Source organism: Saccostrea cucullata, unplaced genomic scaffold, assembly GCF_032062105.1.
Source record: "Saccostrea cucullata isolate Sc308-1 unplaced genomic scaffold, CSIRO_AGI_Scuc_v1 ctg2779, whole genome shotgun sequence".
NCBI classification, from domain to species: domain Eukaryota; kingdom Metazoa; phylum Mollusca; class Bivalvia; order Ostreida; family Ostreidae; genus Saccostrea; species Saccostrea cuccullata.
The window spans coordinates 37,143-57,404 of NW_026921893.1; the positions used below are offsets into that span (position 1 = coordinate 37,143).

At 32.5% G+C, this 20,262-nt stretch overlaps 2 protein-coding genes across 2 annotated transcripts; both read right to left on the bottom strand.

The window, feature by feature from the left end:
* Window positions 1–1,515: 1,515 nt before the first annotated feature.
* On the bottom strand, window positions 1,516–2,777 carry LOC134260861 (uncharacterized). The gene is made up of 2 exons (XM_062743389.1): window positions 2,700–2,777; window positions 1,516–2,414 (listed from the first exon to the last, which is right to left on the bottom strand). The coding sequence occupies exons 1-2, from the start codon at window positions 2,700–2,702 to the stop codon at window positions 1,848–1,850; spliced, it is 570 nt and encodes a 189-aa protein (XP_062599373.1). The 5' UTR covers window positions 2,703–2,777; the 3' UTR covers window positions 1,516–1,847.
* Window positions 2,778–12,593: 9,816 nt separating this feature from the next.
* LOC134260862 (uncharacterized) lies at window positions 12,594–19,628 on the bottom strand. Its single transcript, XM_062743391.1, has 6 exons — window positions 19,604–19,628; window positions 17,066–17,208; window positions 15,983–16,283; window positions 14,498–14,683; window positions 12,894–13,248; window positions 12,594–12,686 (listed from the first exon to the last, which is right to left on the bottom strand). Exons 1-6 carry the CDS (start codon window positions 19,611–19,613, stop codon window positions 12,605–12,607), a joined length of 1,077 nt encoding a protein of 358 aa, XP_062599375.1. The 5' UTR covers window positions 19,614–19,628; the 3' UTR covers window positions 12,594–12,604.
* Between the last annotated feature and the right edge of the window lie 634 nt (window positions 19,629–20,262).

The following is a 20,262-nucleotide window of genomic DNA, read 5'->3' on the forward strand; positions in this document are numbered from 1 at the left end:
ATTTCACCTTCTAAAGTATTTGTTCCACTTCCACGCTAAAATGAATTCCTGAGTTTAATAGCTAACTTTGAACATGAATATGTCTTGCCATTGCAAACATAATGCTATTATAAGTTGCAAATGTAGTATAAGAAATGGAAAAAGAAAATGATTTTAGCTAATTCTCAACGAAATTCTAAAGTTCTGAATCCTGTTAAAGAAATTGTGCCTAATTCCTGTTCAATTACAAATACAAAAAACAGCAAATGAGCAATAAATCTGAAATGTATGTATCCTTTTATTACGATTTGTCAAGGGATACATTGCAAAATGAAAAACAAATTCATGTTGCTTCATGAAATAGAGCTACACGTACCTTTTTCAATTAAGTTTTATAAGATTTTGTCCTCCTTCGAATTCATTTTCCTTTGTAAAATGCTGTATTTTTGTGTTTAAACTTTAAAGCAATTTCAAAACCCTTTGTCCAATTCAATAATTCAAAAATTATTTCGCTTTTGGAAATGTATGCTATATGCTTATAAATAGTTACCGAGGTATTTTATATCAATAATTATTGTATTGTAACCATTTTTGGCATCGTAAACTTTATATGGTCTGGTCCAGCTGAAGTTTAAAACGTTTACTATCATTATTATCAATATATATTTTTGGTTCTAGTATAAAACTTTGTGTCTGCAGAAATGGAGAAACCGAATATCCAAATAAATTGAAAATGAGTTTTGCGTGAAAACAAAATGTATTTTATTTTTGTTAGAGTTTATTTTTTTGTAGGAATGTTTAAACATCAGGCAATGTTACGTTTAGATTGCATTAAACTTGTAGATAAAATTCATACCTTTTTACACGCCATATATTGTAGCCAAAAATGAAGTGCATGACATTGTACATTTTCTCCTAATAATCAAAACTTTCATTATGTAAAATCAATATCAAAATCTCCTTAATATTAATGTAATTCAATATCAATAAAACCATACGAAGTTCAATTTGATGAGTGATCTAAACATTAACATAAATTTTAATTTTTCATGCAATCATGCCTTTAATTGAATAGATAATCAGTCATTAATGAATGTCGTCTGATTGCCCTTTACTGGTCGTGATTTCTCCGCCATTGTCTGCTGTGTAATGTCAGATTCTACCATACACCGTGATCAAGCACCTGTCAGCACCCCCTGACATAAAGCTGACCCCCCAATCCATCTCTGAACCCCAAAACGAATTATTCCTTTTGAGAACTTATCAAACTGTTAAAAGGTCCCCCGGTACTTTTTTTTCATTTTTTAATGTCAATATCCGTCAATAAATGTTGTCATAACAATCAAAGCTAAATAAAAAATTACTCACACTGCTAAGCTTAATCAAACTTTCACAATACCCTTCAAACTACTAGTAATACTTTACAGTAAGATCTTAAATTTTCAAGCAAAATTTTGCAATTGCATTTTCCCTTAAAATCTTTTCATTCAGGAACTTTTCTTTTCTCGAAAAAAGTAAAAACCAATTTAATTTAGATAAGAACTTGTTTAATAATATAATAAATTAAATGAATACAAGAAAAAAACACAGAGAAAAACAGTGAACAACATGGATTTCACACAAAAGACGCTAGCATCATTTACAAATGATTTCTTGATGTTACATCTCCAAATCCCTGAAACCGGCGTACCCGACAACAAAAATGTTTTACCGGGGATATATTCGAATACTGTTCGATGTAAATCGTCAGTTTTGTTCAAGAACCTCTCTGGAATTGAAACTGGAGGCCTGAGGCAATGTTGATTAGAGCAAAGATTATTTGCTATGATTGTTGTAGCTGAAGTTTTATACAGAATGGATTGTTACGTCTACGCTCGTAGGGATCGCATCTGCCCGGTCCTAATCCGTCTGAGTTCATTCTTGCAGCCCAGTTTACATTGGTACTGGCTGAACCGACATTTTCTTCCGCACACCATGTACTGGTCTCTGTAAAATGTGTATGACCCTTCGTTGCGGCATGTATTCATACAGGAGATTGCACCCACGAGACAGGAAGTTTGGCATTTAAAAAATGTGGCTCGTTGACGGTGGAATGCAACGATCCGGTTAACTTTTTTGGTGACTTTGGAGATAGTGGCCTTTGCTTTGGTGGTTGGTTTAGATACTGTGTTTGTTTTTGGTGCAGCTCCATACGTAGTTACCACTACATTGGATCCACCACTCTGTATCACTGTTGAATCGATATTTGATCCGCCACTCTGTATAACTGTTGAGCTGACAGAAGGAGTTTCCTCGATGACGGTAGCTTCCTCCTCCTGAGCCTCGTTTTCGGTGTCTTCATTGTCCTCGTCAACATCTTCGCTACTATCGTCTGCCATAATTACCATGGAAACAGACAGCAATGCGAAGAACAGAGCAAGATACTTTACATAATCCTGAAAATTTAAAAGAAAAATTAAATGAGAAATCATATTCACATACAATTGTTTTGGGGAATTGATAATGCATGTATTTATCATGAAGTAAAATGTAGCGCTTGCAAATACAAGAAGATTACATCTATATTTCATGCACAATATTTCAAATAGACCTTTGCAGGAGAAAACAATTTTTCATGTTAAAAATGGTACATTTTCTATCAAACAAAGTTAACAATGTATAATATTTTTCACCAATTACATAAAAACAAACAATATTATTAAAATAGGAAAAATTCTTACCATTTCTTTTTCAGTAGTGGACCTATGTCAGTCAATCTATAGCTCTGGGAAACTGGTTCTATGTCAACACTGGTTCCCTCCTCGCTTTATATATCAGATAGATCGGTAATGAAATATTCATGAGATTGGAGGGAACATTCCAGGTTTGTCAGGTCATGATCATATGATTAAATTAATTACGATATTCAATTTCAAAATGCATATTTACATGTTAATATCGGCAATAAACAACAGGCCCATCAATAATGCAATAACATTATTTTGATTTAATTAAGGCCATTTAATTGAGAATACATTCGAGTTACGGGAAATAACAAACTTGAGGAATGTGTCAAGTGAAGTAAACTAACTTATGTAATTGACCTTATAGATGTAAGGTTATTTTATCGGATAATGAAAAAAAGGAAATTGGTTAGCATTAAAGTAGGACTTGGTATATTTTGGAATGGGTGTTTTGGTTGTGGATTTGGTTGGGACAAATGGCAGGCTAGGTATACATTAAATCATATTTGTTCATTTTTTGGACATAATTGTTCTGTGATTTAATTCACCAACATTAAATAAATAAAATGAAACAGCTAGTAAAAATGCATGGATAAAGCATATTTATATCAGGTTGTAAATGTGTAAATGTTCTAAAGTTGTATAAAACATTCTGGTTTAAGTTTCTCAAGTTAAAGATATTTCGTATTTTTAAAGTTTGGGTAAAATCACCAATATTACTTTTTTTCATATGCCTGAAAGCTTCTACATATAGTGCAAAACAAGGTGCCTGTACTTGGGAACACAAGCAAATAGAATATTTTGTAAAATAAAGAAACCTGCTAAAAATTAAATGAATTTACAATTCTAACATACAAAGTATTTTTTTTTATTAAGTATGAACTGTTGCTGACGTCTTAAATTATGTTCAATATTCAGAAACTTTTTTTTTTTTAAAAAGCAAAAGAGTGTTAGTTCATCAAACAGAAAATGTTTAATGCTTGATTTAAAAATAATTTCAAATTTATTTATTTTCATTTATTTTATTTTATTTTTTATTTATTTTATTTTTTTGCATTTTCAAACACGTTTCAAATTTCGTATCAGATGTAAACTGTAGCTTTAACATCTTTAATATGGTTTAATAATTTCATATGTTAATAAACACATTGAAAGCTTATTTTCATCTGCAAGTGGTAGCGTTTCCATGTGAGTGACATTATTTCAAGAGGACGTTAAAAAAACAAACAAAAACCCTTTCAATTTGATTGGAATAAGGTATTAAAAAGTCCTCCACGGGCAAGTGAGTGAAAAATTATAATTATTTTTTTGGCCTATGGCAATTAATTACATACACAAAAATATTGGGGTGTCTTCCATCTCCAAAACTTTTCTCTCCTTCTCTCTATTCCCACGTAACCATGTAATTTATTGTATATAGTACAGGCATAACCGCATGTTAAATTTTTCATTGACACAAAGGCTGTAATATTTGTCTTTCAAACAACGGAAATGTATGTTAAACACGGTGTTGTCAAGGTTTTGATAATTAAGGTCTTGTCAAGTTCACGTGTAAAATTGACAACTCTTCTAATTAATCAGCTTAAAGACAGAATTTTAAATTAAATTGGCTAGTTAATTGAAGGAGAGTTCAGCGAACGAGGAAAAATGTACTTTGTTATTCGATAGGCAAATCATAATATATTTTATTAGTTATCAGGCATAATTGTCCAACTTCAGAATTCCTATAGTATCTATTTATTTTGTTTTCAATGATTTTATAACTATAACTTGAGCCCCGTTATTAGAAGACTTAGTTCTGTATTTTCATATGAAGCCGAATGTGTTCAAAAACTTTTAAAAAATAGAAAGCGCTTCTCTGGTCTTTAACTCGACATTTCAATTCATCGACGATGTTATTTGCCACTATTATTAGCAATGATTATATCCATTCTTATATCGATACGATACATCCCATGCATTGACCTTGAAATAAAAGATATCACAGATTCTGACATATCTAATTTATAATAATTATTTTGATATTTTAATAGAAAAAGACGTTAGTGGTTATCTAACAGCTCTATGATAAACATGATGACTAACTTTTCTATGTTCAACTTCCATTACTTCTGCAGCAATATACCTTCATCGTCTGCATGCGGAGTTTGCTTACTGAGTATCTCACTTGATTCATTACGGATTCCAAAGAACATGCTCTACGTATGAACAATATCTAAAATACCCAGCAGTTTCACTTTATTAATGAACCTAGAACAGTAATATCACGTCTAAAGTCATCATTTCATAAAATGCAATGGCTTATCAGCAAATTCACTTTACAATGACGTTGTCAGCAAATTCAATTTATCTTGAGAATCAAAAGGATATAAATCCCAGTTGACTCTCGATTGACAAGGAGCACATACGGATGTGATCAGTTGGCAGGGGATGTTCTCTCCTCCATGCCATTTTTTTTATCACAAAGTTGTTTATGGATTTTTAACATTCTTTGCTATGCACATTTTTTTGAGAGTCAAAAGGATAAGAAACAAGTTTGTAATACACCCTTAAAGAGAGAGTATTATCGAGTTGGTAGTAGTAACTACGTTGTCCCAACAATTTGCCATCTGACATTGTAACAAAGGGTCAACATTGGGCCATCCTAACCAACCAGTTGTTAAGGTTGGCTGTTAGTTTGCATACACTAAAACTACGTTGGCCCAACAATATGCCATCTGACATTTCAACATAGGACCAACGTTGGGCCAACCTAACCAACCAGTTACTTAGATTGGCTGTTAGTTAGCATACATTATACCTAAATTGGCCCAATAATATGCCAACATGTTGGACCAACGTTTGGCCGATGAACAAAATTACCGTAGGCCAACGTAAGGTTACCAACAGTGGGTCAACGTTTAAATAAAAATTGGGCCAACGATGGCACAACTATGTCTTGCTATCTGGTAACTACATTGAAATTGTTTATATAATTAAACATGTATTTATAAATGTATATGCAAGCAAGCATCTATATCTTTAGCTGTAGATCTTTACATGTAGCTTGCTAGTTTAAAATAAAATAAGGGTGGATAAGAGAGCAACAGTGCCACCCATTGAAAAAATGCGCATGTATCTTTATTAATTGCGCACAAAAAGGAGCGGTGTTCCTCGATCTATTTCTCCGTTTATTTATGCCACCATTTCAAATTCTTAATAGCTGTATGATCCTAACATATTCTTTTACAACTTTCACAACAAGATAAGAAATTTTCCAAAACGTTTTACGGCCCTTTTGGCCCTAAATATATGACCGTAGAAAATCTCGTTTATTTATACTGCAATTTTAGGTTGCAAGCTAACTTGATCCAATGCTCTTCGAGCATGACTTGTACATACAGATTTATTGTGAAAGTAAGAAAAGAATATGTTTGAAATACATGGTCAGTATTTTTTTTTGGAAAACTTCGGTGAAAAAAGTGAAGAATTTGCGAACTTTTTGTGCGCAATCAATATAAACTTTTTCAGCGTGTGGCACTGTAGCTCTCTGGTCGCCCATCCTTTTTTCAGACTAGCAATTGAGCTACAGATCTGCAGCAATTATTTTTTAAGGTTTTGAAAAAAATTATCAAATGTAGTGAATTATTCAGTTGCTTCAAACAAAACAAATTAATGTTAACATACCTTAATCAATAATGTAAAATTTTTAGTAAATTCTTTTGTCACAGTAAGCTACAGTGTAAACGTTCGTATTTTTTTTTATTTTTGTTAAGGAGGAAAAGTATAAAACTGCAGCAAGAAGCATTAATATTTTATCACTGAATATGTTATTCCTTCGCCATTGCTCCGGGTCAAAGTTCATGAATTATGACGAATGTCAATCAGAAAATCAGATTTTTGTTGTGATTTATCACATAAATCGACATAATGAAGATTTTATGCATTTTTATGTGTCGTGTGTTTCTCAATTACGTGGATGACCATTACAGATTTAAGTATATAAATTATACACCGAAATTGTATTTTTTCTGGGTTTTTTTCTTTGTCATATCATAATTTCAAATTAAAAGTTATACTGCAGTTTCCTTGGCATGATTTTTTTTTTTTTTTACATACGCAAGTATTACGGTATATCAAAAGATTGGATACAGGATGATCTGAGCATAATGAGAACAAAGTCGACGTTTTTAAAATTTTTAAAGTCAAATTAGCGATACTTCAATGGACTTAAACTAATATAATATGCCGTATACATGTAAGTATAAGTAATGTTTCAAACTTCTGAAAGTACATGCTCTCTCTCTCTCTTTTGCTTACAAATTTTGCATTGGGATATAAACAACGCAAAACATTTAATTAAGATGTGAATTATCTAAAAAATATATTTGTTAATTTTTATATCATTTAAGAAAATTAATTTTCAAATAGTTTTTCCTATGTAGTTTTTCTTTTTGATTTATTTTATTTCTTAATTTCCTGAGATTTTTTTTCAATTTAACGAAAGAGTAGTGAAATCACAATACAAATAAAAATCTCATTAGAATAATTTTTCAATCAAGTACATGTACAGTGTATGTCACAAAGTGCAATCTAATATTCAAACTATAAATTAAAGTTGGCAATCGACACGGCCAGGAATTTAGGTCTAACACCGACTTCTAAGTGAAGCCATGGCACGATTTTTGACGTGTCTTTGACAGGTACAATACGTCTTTCCTGAAGCACGTATCATTGTAATGAACTGGGATTTCTTTCTTATTTCTCTGTTCTTCCACTTAATTCGTTTTTTATTTACTTGATAAAATTGTTTAATAAAATTCTTATGAACCCGGGGAGAACAATTTAATTATAATGATTAAAAAAAAATGTTTAAATTTTCGATTTCAATGTCATGCAATGATCGTATTAAACATTAGTTAGAAATATTTGTTCATGTAATACCAGTTAGAACATAAATAATAAATAATTGATTGTAAATAGATAATGTCATTGGCATTCCACCTGAATTTAACGCTTACGATATTTAGTTTATATCTAAAATTTACTTTCACTTCATACTTTCTCGGGGCCAATTAATTTTCGGAGGATTGCTTAAATAGTACAACTTCTAGGGAACGTATTTTCGTGAATTCACTCATGTCTACGAAAGGAAATATGACAAACCCTCGAAAACTTAAGTTCATGAATTGTGTTAGTTCTTGGATGAAGGGTACCCACGATTTGTACAGGAATATTAAGCAACTACAAAATCTAATGAACCCATAGTGAAGATTTGGTGCAGAAGGGAACAGGCCACGTATATATACAATGTATACAATTTGTGTACACATATATAGTTTTGAAACAAATGTAGATTTCAAAAAAAAAAAAAAAAAAAAACCAAAACAAAACAAAACAAAAAAAAAAAAAAACCAACAACAACAAAACTACCCATCCCCTACAGGTGCGATAGATATGTGAATGACACGAATGAAAAAACCGTTCCAGATTTCAGTTTCAAAAAGTTCCTTATTAATTAGTTGAATATATGAAAAGGCCTAATTAAAAGTAATACATACTTGAGTTTTTTCCTAAATTTTACATGTAGATTGGGTAGCGAACCATCCAATCCTCGCCAAAAACAATCTAATTTGTTCAATGTTTAAGTGTATCAATTATGCATTGGCATGCATTAAATTTTAACCCAAGAGTCACGCATTCATTAAATCTGATCTTCATTTGATTTAATCACTTTGCATCTAATAACAAAGATGCCTCCTCCTAATCAGGCTTGTTTTGGGGCACCATACAACTTATCCAAATTCATTTACATGTTGTAGTTATCAATAATGAAATGCATAAATGTACAATAGTATAAAGTGATGTGAGAGTGGAAAAAAAATAAATATCAAATACTTAATATTATGAAACATTTTTAAACACCGAGTTTCTTAATCATAGTAGTTTAAAAAAAGAACATTGCAATATAAAACGAAAGTCATCGTCAATCGTGTCCGATAAAAGAAAGTCCACATCATTGGCGTCGGAAGCAAAATGAAAGTGGGGGAGTCTAAGTGTAAAAAAAGATTTGTACCTTAAAAAAAACCTGACAAGCAAAAAAAAAAGGAAATGTCCATTTCCCAAACACGAAAATCCTATTGTGGTGGTGTGTGTGTGTGTGTGGGGGGGGGGGGGGGGTTGTAGGTTCGATAGTACCTAAATTTTTTTTCTAAAAACCACCACTTTCCCCATTTTTAACCTATACTAAGACGTAGCTGTGGAAAGTGGTTGGGGGGGGGGGGCAAACCTACGTTTATATTTTCAATGTCTACACTAAGTATATATTTGGAAAAAAAATGGGGGGAAGCCCCCCCCCCCCCCCCCGGTTCCGACGCCTATGCACATAATATACTTTCTAAATCCAAATTCCGAAGAACAGTAACCGTAGAGGAAATACCTAAATTTATTAATCCGCGGATATCGAGAGTCCCCGGAAATAAAGTAAGATTTTTCAGTTTTAAGGAAATGTCGAACTTGATCATGAAAAAAAAAAAAAAAAATCAGCACGTGCCTGTGGTCTGTTACTTGGGTCGATGTTCTTGGATATTAAAGGATCGAAGTCAAGTTTTCCAATATTCTTAATTTTATGATGTAAAATACCAAATCAACGGTAATTTCATTCAATTAGCTGTACAATTCCACTTCGTCGCCTTTATTCCCATACACATAGATACAAATTTAACGGACCGACACCTCGAGCAAGGATAGGGCGAGAGAAATCGTGGCCGCGGGTTAATTTCGCGCCGTGCAATATCGGCGCGAGAAAAGCGCACAGTGCCTTGATTTGTTATAACGATTAGCGATTAAGCGCTGACATGTACAGAATAGTAAAAGATTCCCAGGAAATGGCCAGTTCTACAATTATCTCTCCAAGACACCGACTCTGTATTCTGTAAAATACTTAGAGAATCTACGATGACACTAATAAATTTCTCAAGAAAAAGTATACATATATCTCGTTCTACCCAAGTACTCGACATTTCTTTCAGTTTGTTAAAGATATACACGATAAGTTGTTACAATGTACTGTAATACAATAACGGCAAATATGTGCATATCAGAAAATAATGTCAGACGAAAATCTAAAAGAAAGCGCAAGCATATACCACATGCACAGAGACCTTCCGAATTTGTAGAAAGACGAAATAGACGAGAACGGAATAGGATACGGGCGGTGAACGAAGGTTTCGAGAGACTCCGAAGAAAAGTCCCGTCGTGTGGCCAGGACCCTGAAGTTAGAATTTCTAAGATGGAGGTTCTGACCAATACTATCGGGTATATAGAATATCTGTGTCGAGTTCTGGGGTACCGGGATTTTGTGGATTATTGCCGAGATGTACAGTCCTCGGAGATAAAAGAGACCTCCGCAGTCCAAGTTACTCAGGTAAAATATTTCAGATTTTTCCTTTTCCTTTGTTTTCCTAATAAAAACTCTAAATAATAAATAAAAGTATAAGAATAAAGAAGAAAGAAATTAAAGAATAGAAAGAAAGAAAAAAAGAATTAGAGTTTTTCTAAATTTTTCTGTTCAATTTTTAAATTTTGGAAGTATATAATTATCATTCAATATTAATATCAAAGTGCAAATTAAACAGACAAGCGCTGGTTATATATGAAAAAGAGCGGGTGGGGCTGTCCCTATATCCCTAGGAAAAAAAGAGAGCATGACCCCTTCAGGATTCGGTAAAAAAAAAACTTATCTTAAATTGTGAGGAATTTCGTGATTCAAAAAAAAAAACTACTTAGGAAATGACGCTTTGGGGGGGGGGGGGGGTGTTGAGGGGGGTTGATTATTACTTGTTGTTATTGTAGTAATTAAAGTGTTTAACTCCTCCCTTCTTTTTTTCCTTCCTATTTCCTTTCGCAAGAATTTCTTGATCCGCGCATGGTGCATACCCCCTGATAAGAGGAGCAACTCTAACTCGTATAAATAAATTTAGGACATTATCAATATTAAAATATTATTTCTTGCGTAGAATACTAGTAGCTGATTAAGGTGCATTTCAATTGAATTTTATTTCTTCTAGAAGATCAATGCACGTAAAAAATGATCGAGTGCAGAGGGGAATAATGAACATGAATACATAAACAAAATGCTGAATCCTACTGTTATGTTAAATTCAGCTTGCACAAAAAAATTGATAAAAATGACAAATAAAATTAAAATTATTCCGTGTTTCCGAAAGGGGATGGGGTAGCCATAGAAATAAAAATAACTTTCCGGAAGAAAAAAGAGAAGGGCGTATGTGGCAGGGAAGGGGATGGGGGTTGTTCAATGAACATTTGCAGCAATAAAATGTTAATATGTTATCTAAATCAAAAAGAGGGGGAAGACAGGGGAAAACAGACCCCTGTTGGCTGTTGCTGTACCTAAGCATAGAGTAATATGTACATATACTTCATCTACAGAAGAATGAAGGATTGTTTAAAATGATTGAAGAGAAAGCATATTATAACAAAAAAATTTTCTTTAAAAAAAACAATGAAAAAATGTATAAAGATATCATACAAGCGATTCTTTGATTTATGACTGTTATTTGTTTTCAGGTTTATTGGAATTCTGTAAATAATGGCACCTATCAAGCACCTCGCCCTGGTGTTCTGAGGGAGAGACCCACAAACACAGCGCCCCCGTGTTCCCACGCCCCTTGGCGATTGGACAAGCCCCTCTCGTCACCCACTCCTCTACATGCGATATCACGTGATCAGTCCCTCCCTAGCGTAACATACCTCTGTGAAACAGATACAAGTATTCCACACACAACAGACTTAAGTGATTCGTTCAATATTCAGGAATATCAGACTTTTAACGACTTTGAGGATATCTGCTGTGAGCAGAGTTATTCCCCTTGTTATCCCGGACTGTCTTTGGTGCATCTCACAAACTTTAACCCATCAGGCTTTCCCCATAGTTCTGGTATTTAATTCGATGTATTTTAAGTACATATTTATAATATAATAAAGTGTTTTAGAGCATCTATATGTTGTCATCCTCCTGAATATTTCAGAGTTGGTATTTTTTTTTTTTTTTTTTTTTTTACAAAATGCGATTCTGCTGCAACATATGATTATTCAGTAACTACTACCTAGCGCATTTTAATATACAAAATTTAAATACAATATTTGTTACTCAGGGTCTTATAATGCATATATCAGAAATAACACAAGTTGTTGTATAATCAGAATCTGATGAAAAGTCAACTGGACGGACTCATATGCAAAGAACAATAACTCTTTCTGTATTATACTACATCAGTTTTTCATACGAAAAAACAAAAAAAAAACAAAAAAAAAAAAAAAAAAAAAAACTAAAATAAATATTACGTGATGTTTGAAGTCCAATAAATGAAGAAATTAAAATGTTTAAAAAATCAAATAATAGAAATACGCTGAATGCATAAAATGAACATATTTAAAATAAATTACCAGGCTTTACTACATAATTATGTAGTAGTATATGAAAACTTTTGAAAAAAAAAATAGCTGAAAATTACAAAAGAAATCACATACTTCTATGCGAATTATAAAGTCAGGTATTCCAAAAACTCTTATCTTCAAAGTAAATATATAATACTATACATAAACATTATGCATAAAAATAATTTGTTCACAAGTCATTGAAGTCAGTTAAAGAACAGTAGCATTAATTATTTTGTTTGGTGAACATAAATATCATTCACCAAAATCTGATCCTCTGATCCACTCTTGTGTTGTGAAAGCTACATGTAGGTGGTACATGTACAAAAGCTCTGACTTTTAATAATCAGATTGATTTCTCTCTCTCTCTCTCTCTCTCCAACTCTGAGACTCTCATTGGGCACACTTGTTTTGTTCTCTCTCTCTCTCTCTCTCTCTCTCTCTCTCTCTCTCTCTCTCTCTCTCTAGCCCTGGAACTGTAGTAGTCCACACTGTACTAACTTGTTGACTTTCCCTCTCAATTCCAGGTCTGAGTTTTGTAGAATCCTGCAAGTACACATTTAAAACTGAACCGAAACATTTAGATAAAGTACGAATTTATTATGATTATTTGGTCATAATTTAACATCTATTTATTGTAAATAATCTGGGTAAGTTTAAATCTTTCAATGCATTCATGATTTCTAGACTTCAAGTAATTCACATTCTGTTTTTTTAATAATAATCAATAAAGCACTTAAAATTGTTTCTTACCTGGCTCCCTCATCAGGATTAAACTTCAGAGTTTCAATCAGATTCATTATTTGTGGATCCATAAGAATGTCACGGATCTCTGGATTGGCTAGAATCTCCTGCATTCTCCTCTCATCCTCTGCAGTAGCCTGGTTAGGATTGGTGGAGCTCCTGACTGACATGTCAGCGCCCTCTGCTGGTGACCTTGTGTACACAGTCTCTGACCTGTTAGGGTTGATGCTGTGGGAGGGTGTAGTCTTTGCCCTGTTGACTTCCGAGTCTGAGTTGAGCTCCACGATTTTACTGGGTGGAGGAGCAGGTTTACTGGGTTTGGCCGCTTTGTCCTGTTGATCAGCCAAGCCAGTAAAATGTTCACCTTCAAAGAAATATATTGGAGAGTTATCTCCCTTACAACACAGTTAATTGCTTTCAATGTATTCAGCTTCTCTTTTTTCTTGACTTAATTGTTCAATTCTTATACTCTGTATACATATGCTATAAATAGACATTATTATGAAGGCAAGATATAATTCAATAATTTCTTTTAAAATATTTGATTTTAAAGTCATTTACATATTACAGAAACAATGTGTTTTTCAGCTTGATATATACCATAGTTACACTATCACCAATAAGGAGCAAATTTCCTTTAAATGAATCGATACAAAGATCCTGGTTATTGTTTGACCCTTTTACCAAGATCAATAAAGAACTTTATTCGGTAATAACCAATATTTGCCCCCCAAATCAAACTTTGATGGAGAAATATTTAATTAAGTTCTTAAACAGGGGAGTATATGTTGACTTCAAAGCACTGAATATTTTCATAAGTAATGACGCCATATGTACGTAATGACGTCACAAACATGGCATTTTTTATGAATTTTACAGAAAAATGTACTTATTTCGTCGATATTCTGAGTAAAAGTCACTGAGCGCATGTGCGTTCAAGATCAATATTTTGATATAATGTGTAGAATGATAATATCAATGAAATATGTAAATATTGTTCCTGAACAAACTTAAATTTTAAAGCTAAAATTGTTGAAATTTTGTCCATTTTGTCCTCTTTCTGAAAAAGGATATAAAATAGGACTAGATTGTGACGTCATTAAAACAAAACTTGTGAATTCACTGCTTTGACACTATAATATTTTCTGTTAATTTATATTTCTCATACAATTTATTGAATTCAGCACATTTCAGGAAGTTTTCAAAATTTGACTTTTGTGGGGGCAAATATATCGATATACTGCATATAGTTCTATTAAATGACACTCTGTAGTAATTGACCCATGATTCCCTGTGATATTAATTTACCCATGAGTTTATGACTCCTTGTGATAATAATTTACCCATGACTCTCTGTGATAATAATTTATCCATGACTTCCTGTGGTAATATTTTACCAATGACTCCCTGTGGTAATAATTTACCCAAGATTCCCTGTGATAATAATTTACCAATGACTCCCTGTGGTAATAATTTACCCATGATTCCCTGTGATAATAATTTACCCATGACTCCCCTTGATAATAATTTACCCATGATTCCCCCTGATAATAATTTACCCATGATTCCCCCTGATAATAATTTACTCATGATTCCCTGTGATAATAATTTACCCATGACTTTGCAGAATGAGGTGAGGAATTCCTGGATTTCCTGGTTGTCTTTGTACTGCTCCATGGCTCTGACCGGGTCGGTCTGGAATTGGTTGACAGCCTCCACATACCGTGGATCTCCCAGCTTCTTAAACAGCGCATCATTAGCTTCAATCTTCTTCATCAGGCCATCAGTCAACCACTCGTCTGTTTGATTACAAACAAGATCATACATTATAGTAAAGTTTGTCTCATTTGGAAGAAGCTGAAACTGTTCTAATTTGTACCTGTCCTACTACATGTAAGAGCAATCATTAGTTACTCAACTGAGACTGAGAATGCCTGTATGAAATCTTTATCTTGTGGCAGCATTAACATCAACACAACAAATCATTACAAATATTATGAACCATGTAAAGTAATGTAATGGATTCTAAACTCGTACTTCAGTAGAGTTATTTAGTGTACACAGCTAACCGTATCTCTGTTATCTGTTACACTTTGATAAATCTTACCTTTATTTTGTGCTATTTTCTGAGCCTCTGCAGTCAATCCTACCTTTGTTTTGTGCTATTTTCTGAGCCTCTGCAGTCAATCTTACCTTTGTTTTGTGCTATTTTCTGTTGCCTCTGCAATCAATCTTATCTTTGTTTTGTGCTATTTTCTGAGCCTCTGCAGTCAATCTTACCTTTGTTTTGTGCTATTTTCTGGGCCTCTGCAGTCAATCTTACCTTTGTTTTGTGCTATTTTCTGGGCCTCTGCAGTCAATCTTACCTTTGTTTTGTGCTATTTTCTGAGCCTCTGCAATCAATCTTATCTTTGTTTTGTGCTATTTTCTGAGCCTCTGCAGTCAATCTTACCTTTGTTTTATGCTATTTTCTGGGCCTCTGCAGTCAATCTTACCTTTGTTTTGTGCTATTTTCTGAGCCTCTGCAATCAATCTTATCTTTGTTTTGTGCTATTTTCTGAGCCTCTGCAGTCAATCTTACCTTTGTTTTGTGCTATTTTCTGGGCCTCTGCAGTCAATCTTACCTTTGTTTTGTGCTATTTTCTGAGCCTCTGCAATCAATCTTACCTTTGTTTTGTACTATTTTCTGAGCCTCTGCAATCAATCTTATCTTTGTTTTGTGCTATTTTCTGAGCCTCTGCAGTCAATCTTACCTTTGTTTTGTGCTATTTTCTGAGTCTCTGCAGTCAATCTTACCTTTGTTTTGTGCTATTTTCTGTTGCCTCTGCAGTCAATTTTACCTTTGTTTTGTGCTATTTTCTGAGCCTCTGCAGACAATCTTACCTTTGTTTTCTGCTATTTTCTGAGCCTCTGCTGACAATCTTACCTTTGTTTTGTGCTATTTTCTGAGCCTCTGCAGTCAATCTTACCTTTGTTTTGTGTTATTTTCTGAGCCTCTGCAGTCAATCTTACCTTTGTTTTGTGCTATTTTCTGCGCCTCTGCAGTCAATCTTACTTTTGTTTTGTGCTATTTTCTGAGCCTCTGCAGTCAATCTTACCTTTGTTTTGTGCTATTTTCTGAGCCTCTGCAGACAATGTTTGTTGAACCTCTGGCAGTTCACGACTTTCACTGGTAGATTTCTTGGTTATATACGGAAGGTCAGATGAACTCTTGGCAACTGATCCAGAGGGAGATGAACTCGTCGCCTGTGAGTCTGACTTAGAAGAACTGTTTCCTCCAAATAAAAATCCTTTCTTGAACCCTCCAAAACTGGCTGAAGAAGATTTGGAGGGCGTACTGTTCACATTTTTCTCTGCTGATTTTACCTTTTGAGTATCTGATGATTTTTCTTTTGGTTTCTACAAAAATAAAAATCCATATTTTTCTTTAATTTAGAAGTTGATGTTTTATAATTTCTAGTATTCAGCTTAGTTTTTGTATCTATAAATGGTGTAAATCTCAATCAAATCAAGTCAATTAATGAAAAATAAGATGCAAATTAGAACAAATTGCCACGAACTAGTTAAAGAAATTCCTTCCTTCAAACTTTATATTTCTTTATCTCAGTTTTCTAAGCCACTGACTAACCTATCTGTAAGTTTCAATAAAAGAAGTGTTCACAAGGCAGAACCATATAGCTATTAATACTTAACCCAAATCAATCATCTTTGCATCAAATTTAACAGACTGGGCCTAAAATAAAATATTGTTTGTTTGCAGTTGCCTACCGTCCCACTGAAAATGTGCCCGACCCAAACATTTTTTTAGCCATTTTGTAACATTTTTTCCCCCAATTTTTTCAGGATATTGAAACTGTGCCGTTTTCATTTTTTTTTCTTAATCAATCAGTAGTTTATACCAAGGGTGGAGTGTATTCATGTATAGTAGGCCTATGAAGAAATCTATTTTATGTTTTCTAATAAAAGTCTTAAAATAACTTTTTTAAAAGAAAAAAAAAAGAATGCCTACCTACCTATCCAGTCTAAAAATTAAAGGTCAACAACTGCAAACATAGAATTTTTTAAGCTTGGCCCTGATTGTCAATGAGAATGATACAATGTCATGTACATGTAAATCATCTCCAGTTTATCTTTCTATGGAAAATGAGATGTCCATTACCGGTATATATACAATCTCTTACCTCAGTACCCTGACCCTTCTGTGGAACTGCTCCCCTGGGGCTGGGGTCAACAGACTGTTTACCCTTTGAACTATTAACCTTTGACCTGATGACCTCTGCTTGTTGTAAGATTTCTGACATGTCCTCCAATGGAGGAACTTCATCTGTAAGTAAACAAAATAAATCACATTAAGGAGGCTGGAGGGTCAACAAATTAATCACAAATTAACCAACAGAATAAACCACACTAAGCCATCTTTAGAATATAATGTTTGTTTAACCTCTCTCTACTCAGGGTAAGAATAATTGGATCTCAAAAGGTAAGTTAGGAATTTTTTTCTTAAAAATAAAAACAAGTTTTTAAAGATGTCCTTATTTAACACGTTTAAAAGCCCGAATTATAAATACCATGATTACTTATCAATTACCTTTTTCTGACCTTTTTTATGGCCTATATGTTTTACAATGATACCTTATTAATTATGTTTACATTTGTTACTTATTCATATTTTATATTTACCTGATTATGACTTTTAATGTGTGAAATGTTTCTTTTTCTTAGATTTATACAACAGTAACCTTAATTGAATGCCATCGACCCTTTATGATGTCACTGAGACATGATTTCAGTAGTGTTACGACTTTTGTAAAGGAAAACAATTGCAAATGTATATATTTATATATTTATTATAATTATCATGATAACCTAAACTGGTTTTCTTTGTTATTCCATTCAAGAAGTAGGCCTAAATGTTTTGTAAATGACATTTTCAAAAAAATTTTAAAGGGGATTTGAAGTTTAAAATGATTATTGCATCAAGGTCCTATTTTCTGCATATTCTGAAAAAAATGTGTAATTTTTGAAAAAGTATTAAATTGATTTAGGACCTGATTAAAGCAACTTTGGGTAGGTAAAAAAAATCTAATTATGTCCCACTTTGAAGAAGGGAGGGCATATTGCTTTGCTGCTGCCTGTTGATCTGTCAGTCTTCTTAGTTTCCGTTCATTTTCTTTACAACTGTTGCACATATTGAAATGAATTTGGTATACAAATATACCAGATTAATATTTAGGTCAAGTTCTGTTTTGGGTATGATTGCTCCAAGGAGTTTTGCCCCTTGGACTTAGAAAAAAACCCAATTATATGCAATTTCCATTCAAGATCTAATAAATGTCTTAAGACTAACTTTCTGGTGCTAGTTCCATTATCATGATTTAATATGACGTCATTATCTATATATATAATCACTCTCAACCTATTTTTCCCATACTCTAATAGAATTAATATTTAGAAAATAATGTATTTTCATGGAATTCAATTTGAAATCAGATGAAAAGTTGTCCTGACACTTATATCAAATCTGACATTTTTGAAAAGAAGAGACCAAGAATATACAAATTATTGTTTTCTATAAGCATGATAAGACTGTAGGCAATCTGCATACATTTTCTAATTTCTATGTCTGAAATGGAAAAAACTCTACACATTTGTGGCTGGTTTTCTTAACCATGTTAACTTCCATATATATTCGCCTATAAGTCGGTCCGCCTATAACTCGGTTGTATTTTTTAAGCTTATTTAAGAAATATTGACCTTTTAAAATACCAATATATTTATATCTTGCCTATAAGTCGGACATAGAGTTTTGGACCAAATTTAAACTCCGAAAAATCCGACTTATAGGCAAGTACCTATATACGGTATTAATTGAAATGACAGTTTAAAATATGATTTTTCATCTTGCTTATCTACAATTTATGCCCGAAACACCAAATTTGACCAAGCTAAAGTTATCATGGTTATAAAGCATCATTTAAGGAATTTATTTCTCAAATTTGATAAACCTGTAGGCATCTTTCATTTAGTAGATCTTACCTTGAGTTTGTTTTGGTTACGTTCACACCATTTATGACGAAGTTATACCCTTTTGGACTTTTAAAAAAAATTACAATTTTGGGGGAGGAAGGCATATACTTTTACATACATCTCTTGTGTAAGAAGTTTAATTAAAGCCATATATGGCGTAACTGATCAAAAAATATATTTTTGAAAAATACAAATTTAAGTAAAGAAATATAATTAATACATTTAAATTAAAGCTTTTTATACAATTCTGAACACGGAGAACACCTCGTTTCACCTAATAATACAATTTTATTTTCTCTAGGTGTTATTTAAATCTTTTGTATTTTCTTCCGAGCCGGAGAAAATTCCGAGAATCCAAATTAAATTGTGATATCTTTATAACGCAACTGACTTAGATTTTGTAATTTACGGAAAAGTTCTAGCTTTATATAAAGTAATCATACAAATAATAAGTTCTTATAGTTTTAGTCTAATAATTTTCATTGTACATACGCCATATATGGCTTTAAGAAGAGTCTATCTGAAAAAAAAGCTGCTTTGGGTAGGTAAATAAAGCAATTAAGGTAATTTAACCTACATAGCTTAATCTAGTATGTCTGTTTAAATATGTTATTTATTACAATGAAACTAAGACGCTACTTAACGCAAAATGGAAAAGTTATTTCTAGCCCAACAACAGCATAATACATTACCATCGTCCATGATTTTATGTGACAGGAATCAATAGAGAAAATTCGAATGTATTATATGTTGATCAAATAAGTGAATCTCGATCCCGATGATATTTAGACAATCTACAAAAATGTATGCGCTTGTAAAGATTATAAATTATTAAATGAACTTTATAGTAAATCTATTCAATTTAACTGAATAAATAAATAAATATGAATTAATTTAAGGATCAAACAATTAAAATATTTTTTTTTTTTTTTTTTTTTTTTTTTATACATTTATTTCCAATAATATACAACAACATTTTGAGGTAAAACTTCCTCAGAAGCCCTCGGTTAATACTTCACCTGGGGTGCCAGGAGCTCCCTGGATCGGTATATTTTTCATTTTTTCAATTTACAAAAGTTTACAATATAGAAGAACTAATATTTCAATTTTACAAAAAAAGACATAAATATTTCAGTAAATAAGAAAAATATTTCATATTTAATACATATATAGATAAAATATCAATTTAATTACAACGTATATAGAAAAATAAAGATTATAATTCGTCTGCTAACTTTTTCAAAAGATAGTAATTAGATTTAACACTTTTTGCATTCTTTGCTATTACATAATACTGATATAAAGACGATTTCAAAAAAAATAACATTTCATTTTGATTTACTATTTCGTT

Coding starts and splice junctions, on each gene's coding strand:
- LOC134260862 (XM_062743391.1), bottom strand. Junction 14,684..15,982: donor GAAAATAGCACAAAACAAAG/GTAAGATTGACT, acceptor GTAATCAAACAG/ACGAGTGGTTGACTGATGGC. Junction 12,687..12,893: donor AATCCTGATGAGGGAGCCAG/GTAAGAAACAAT, acceptor GTGTACTTGCAG/GATTCTACAAAACTCAGACC.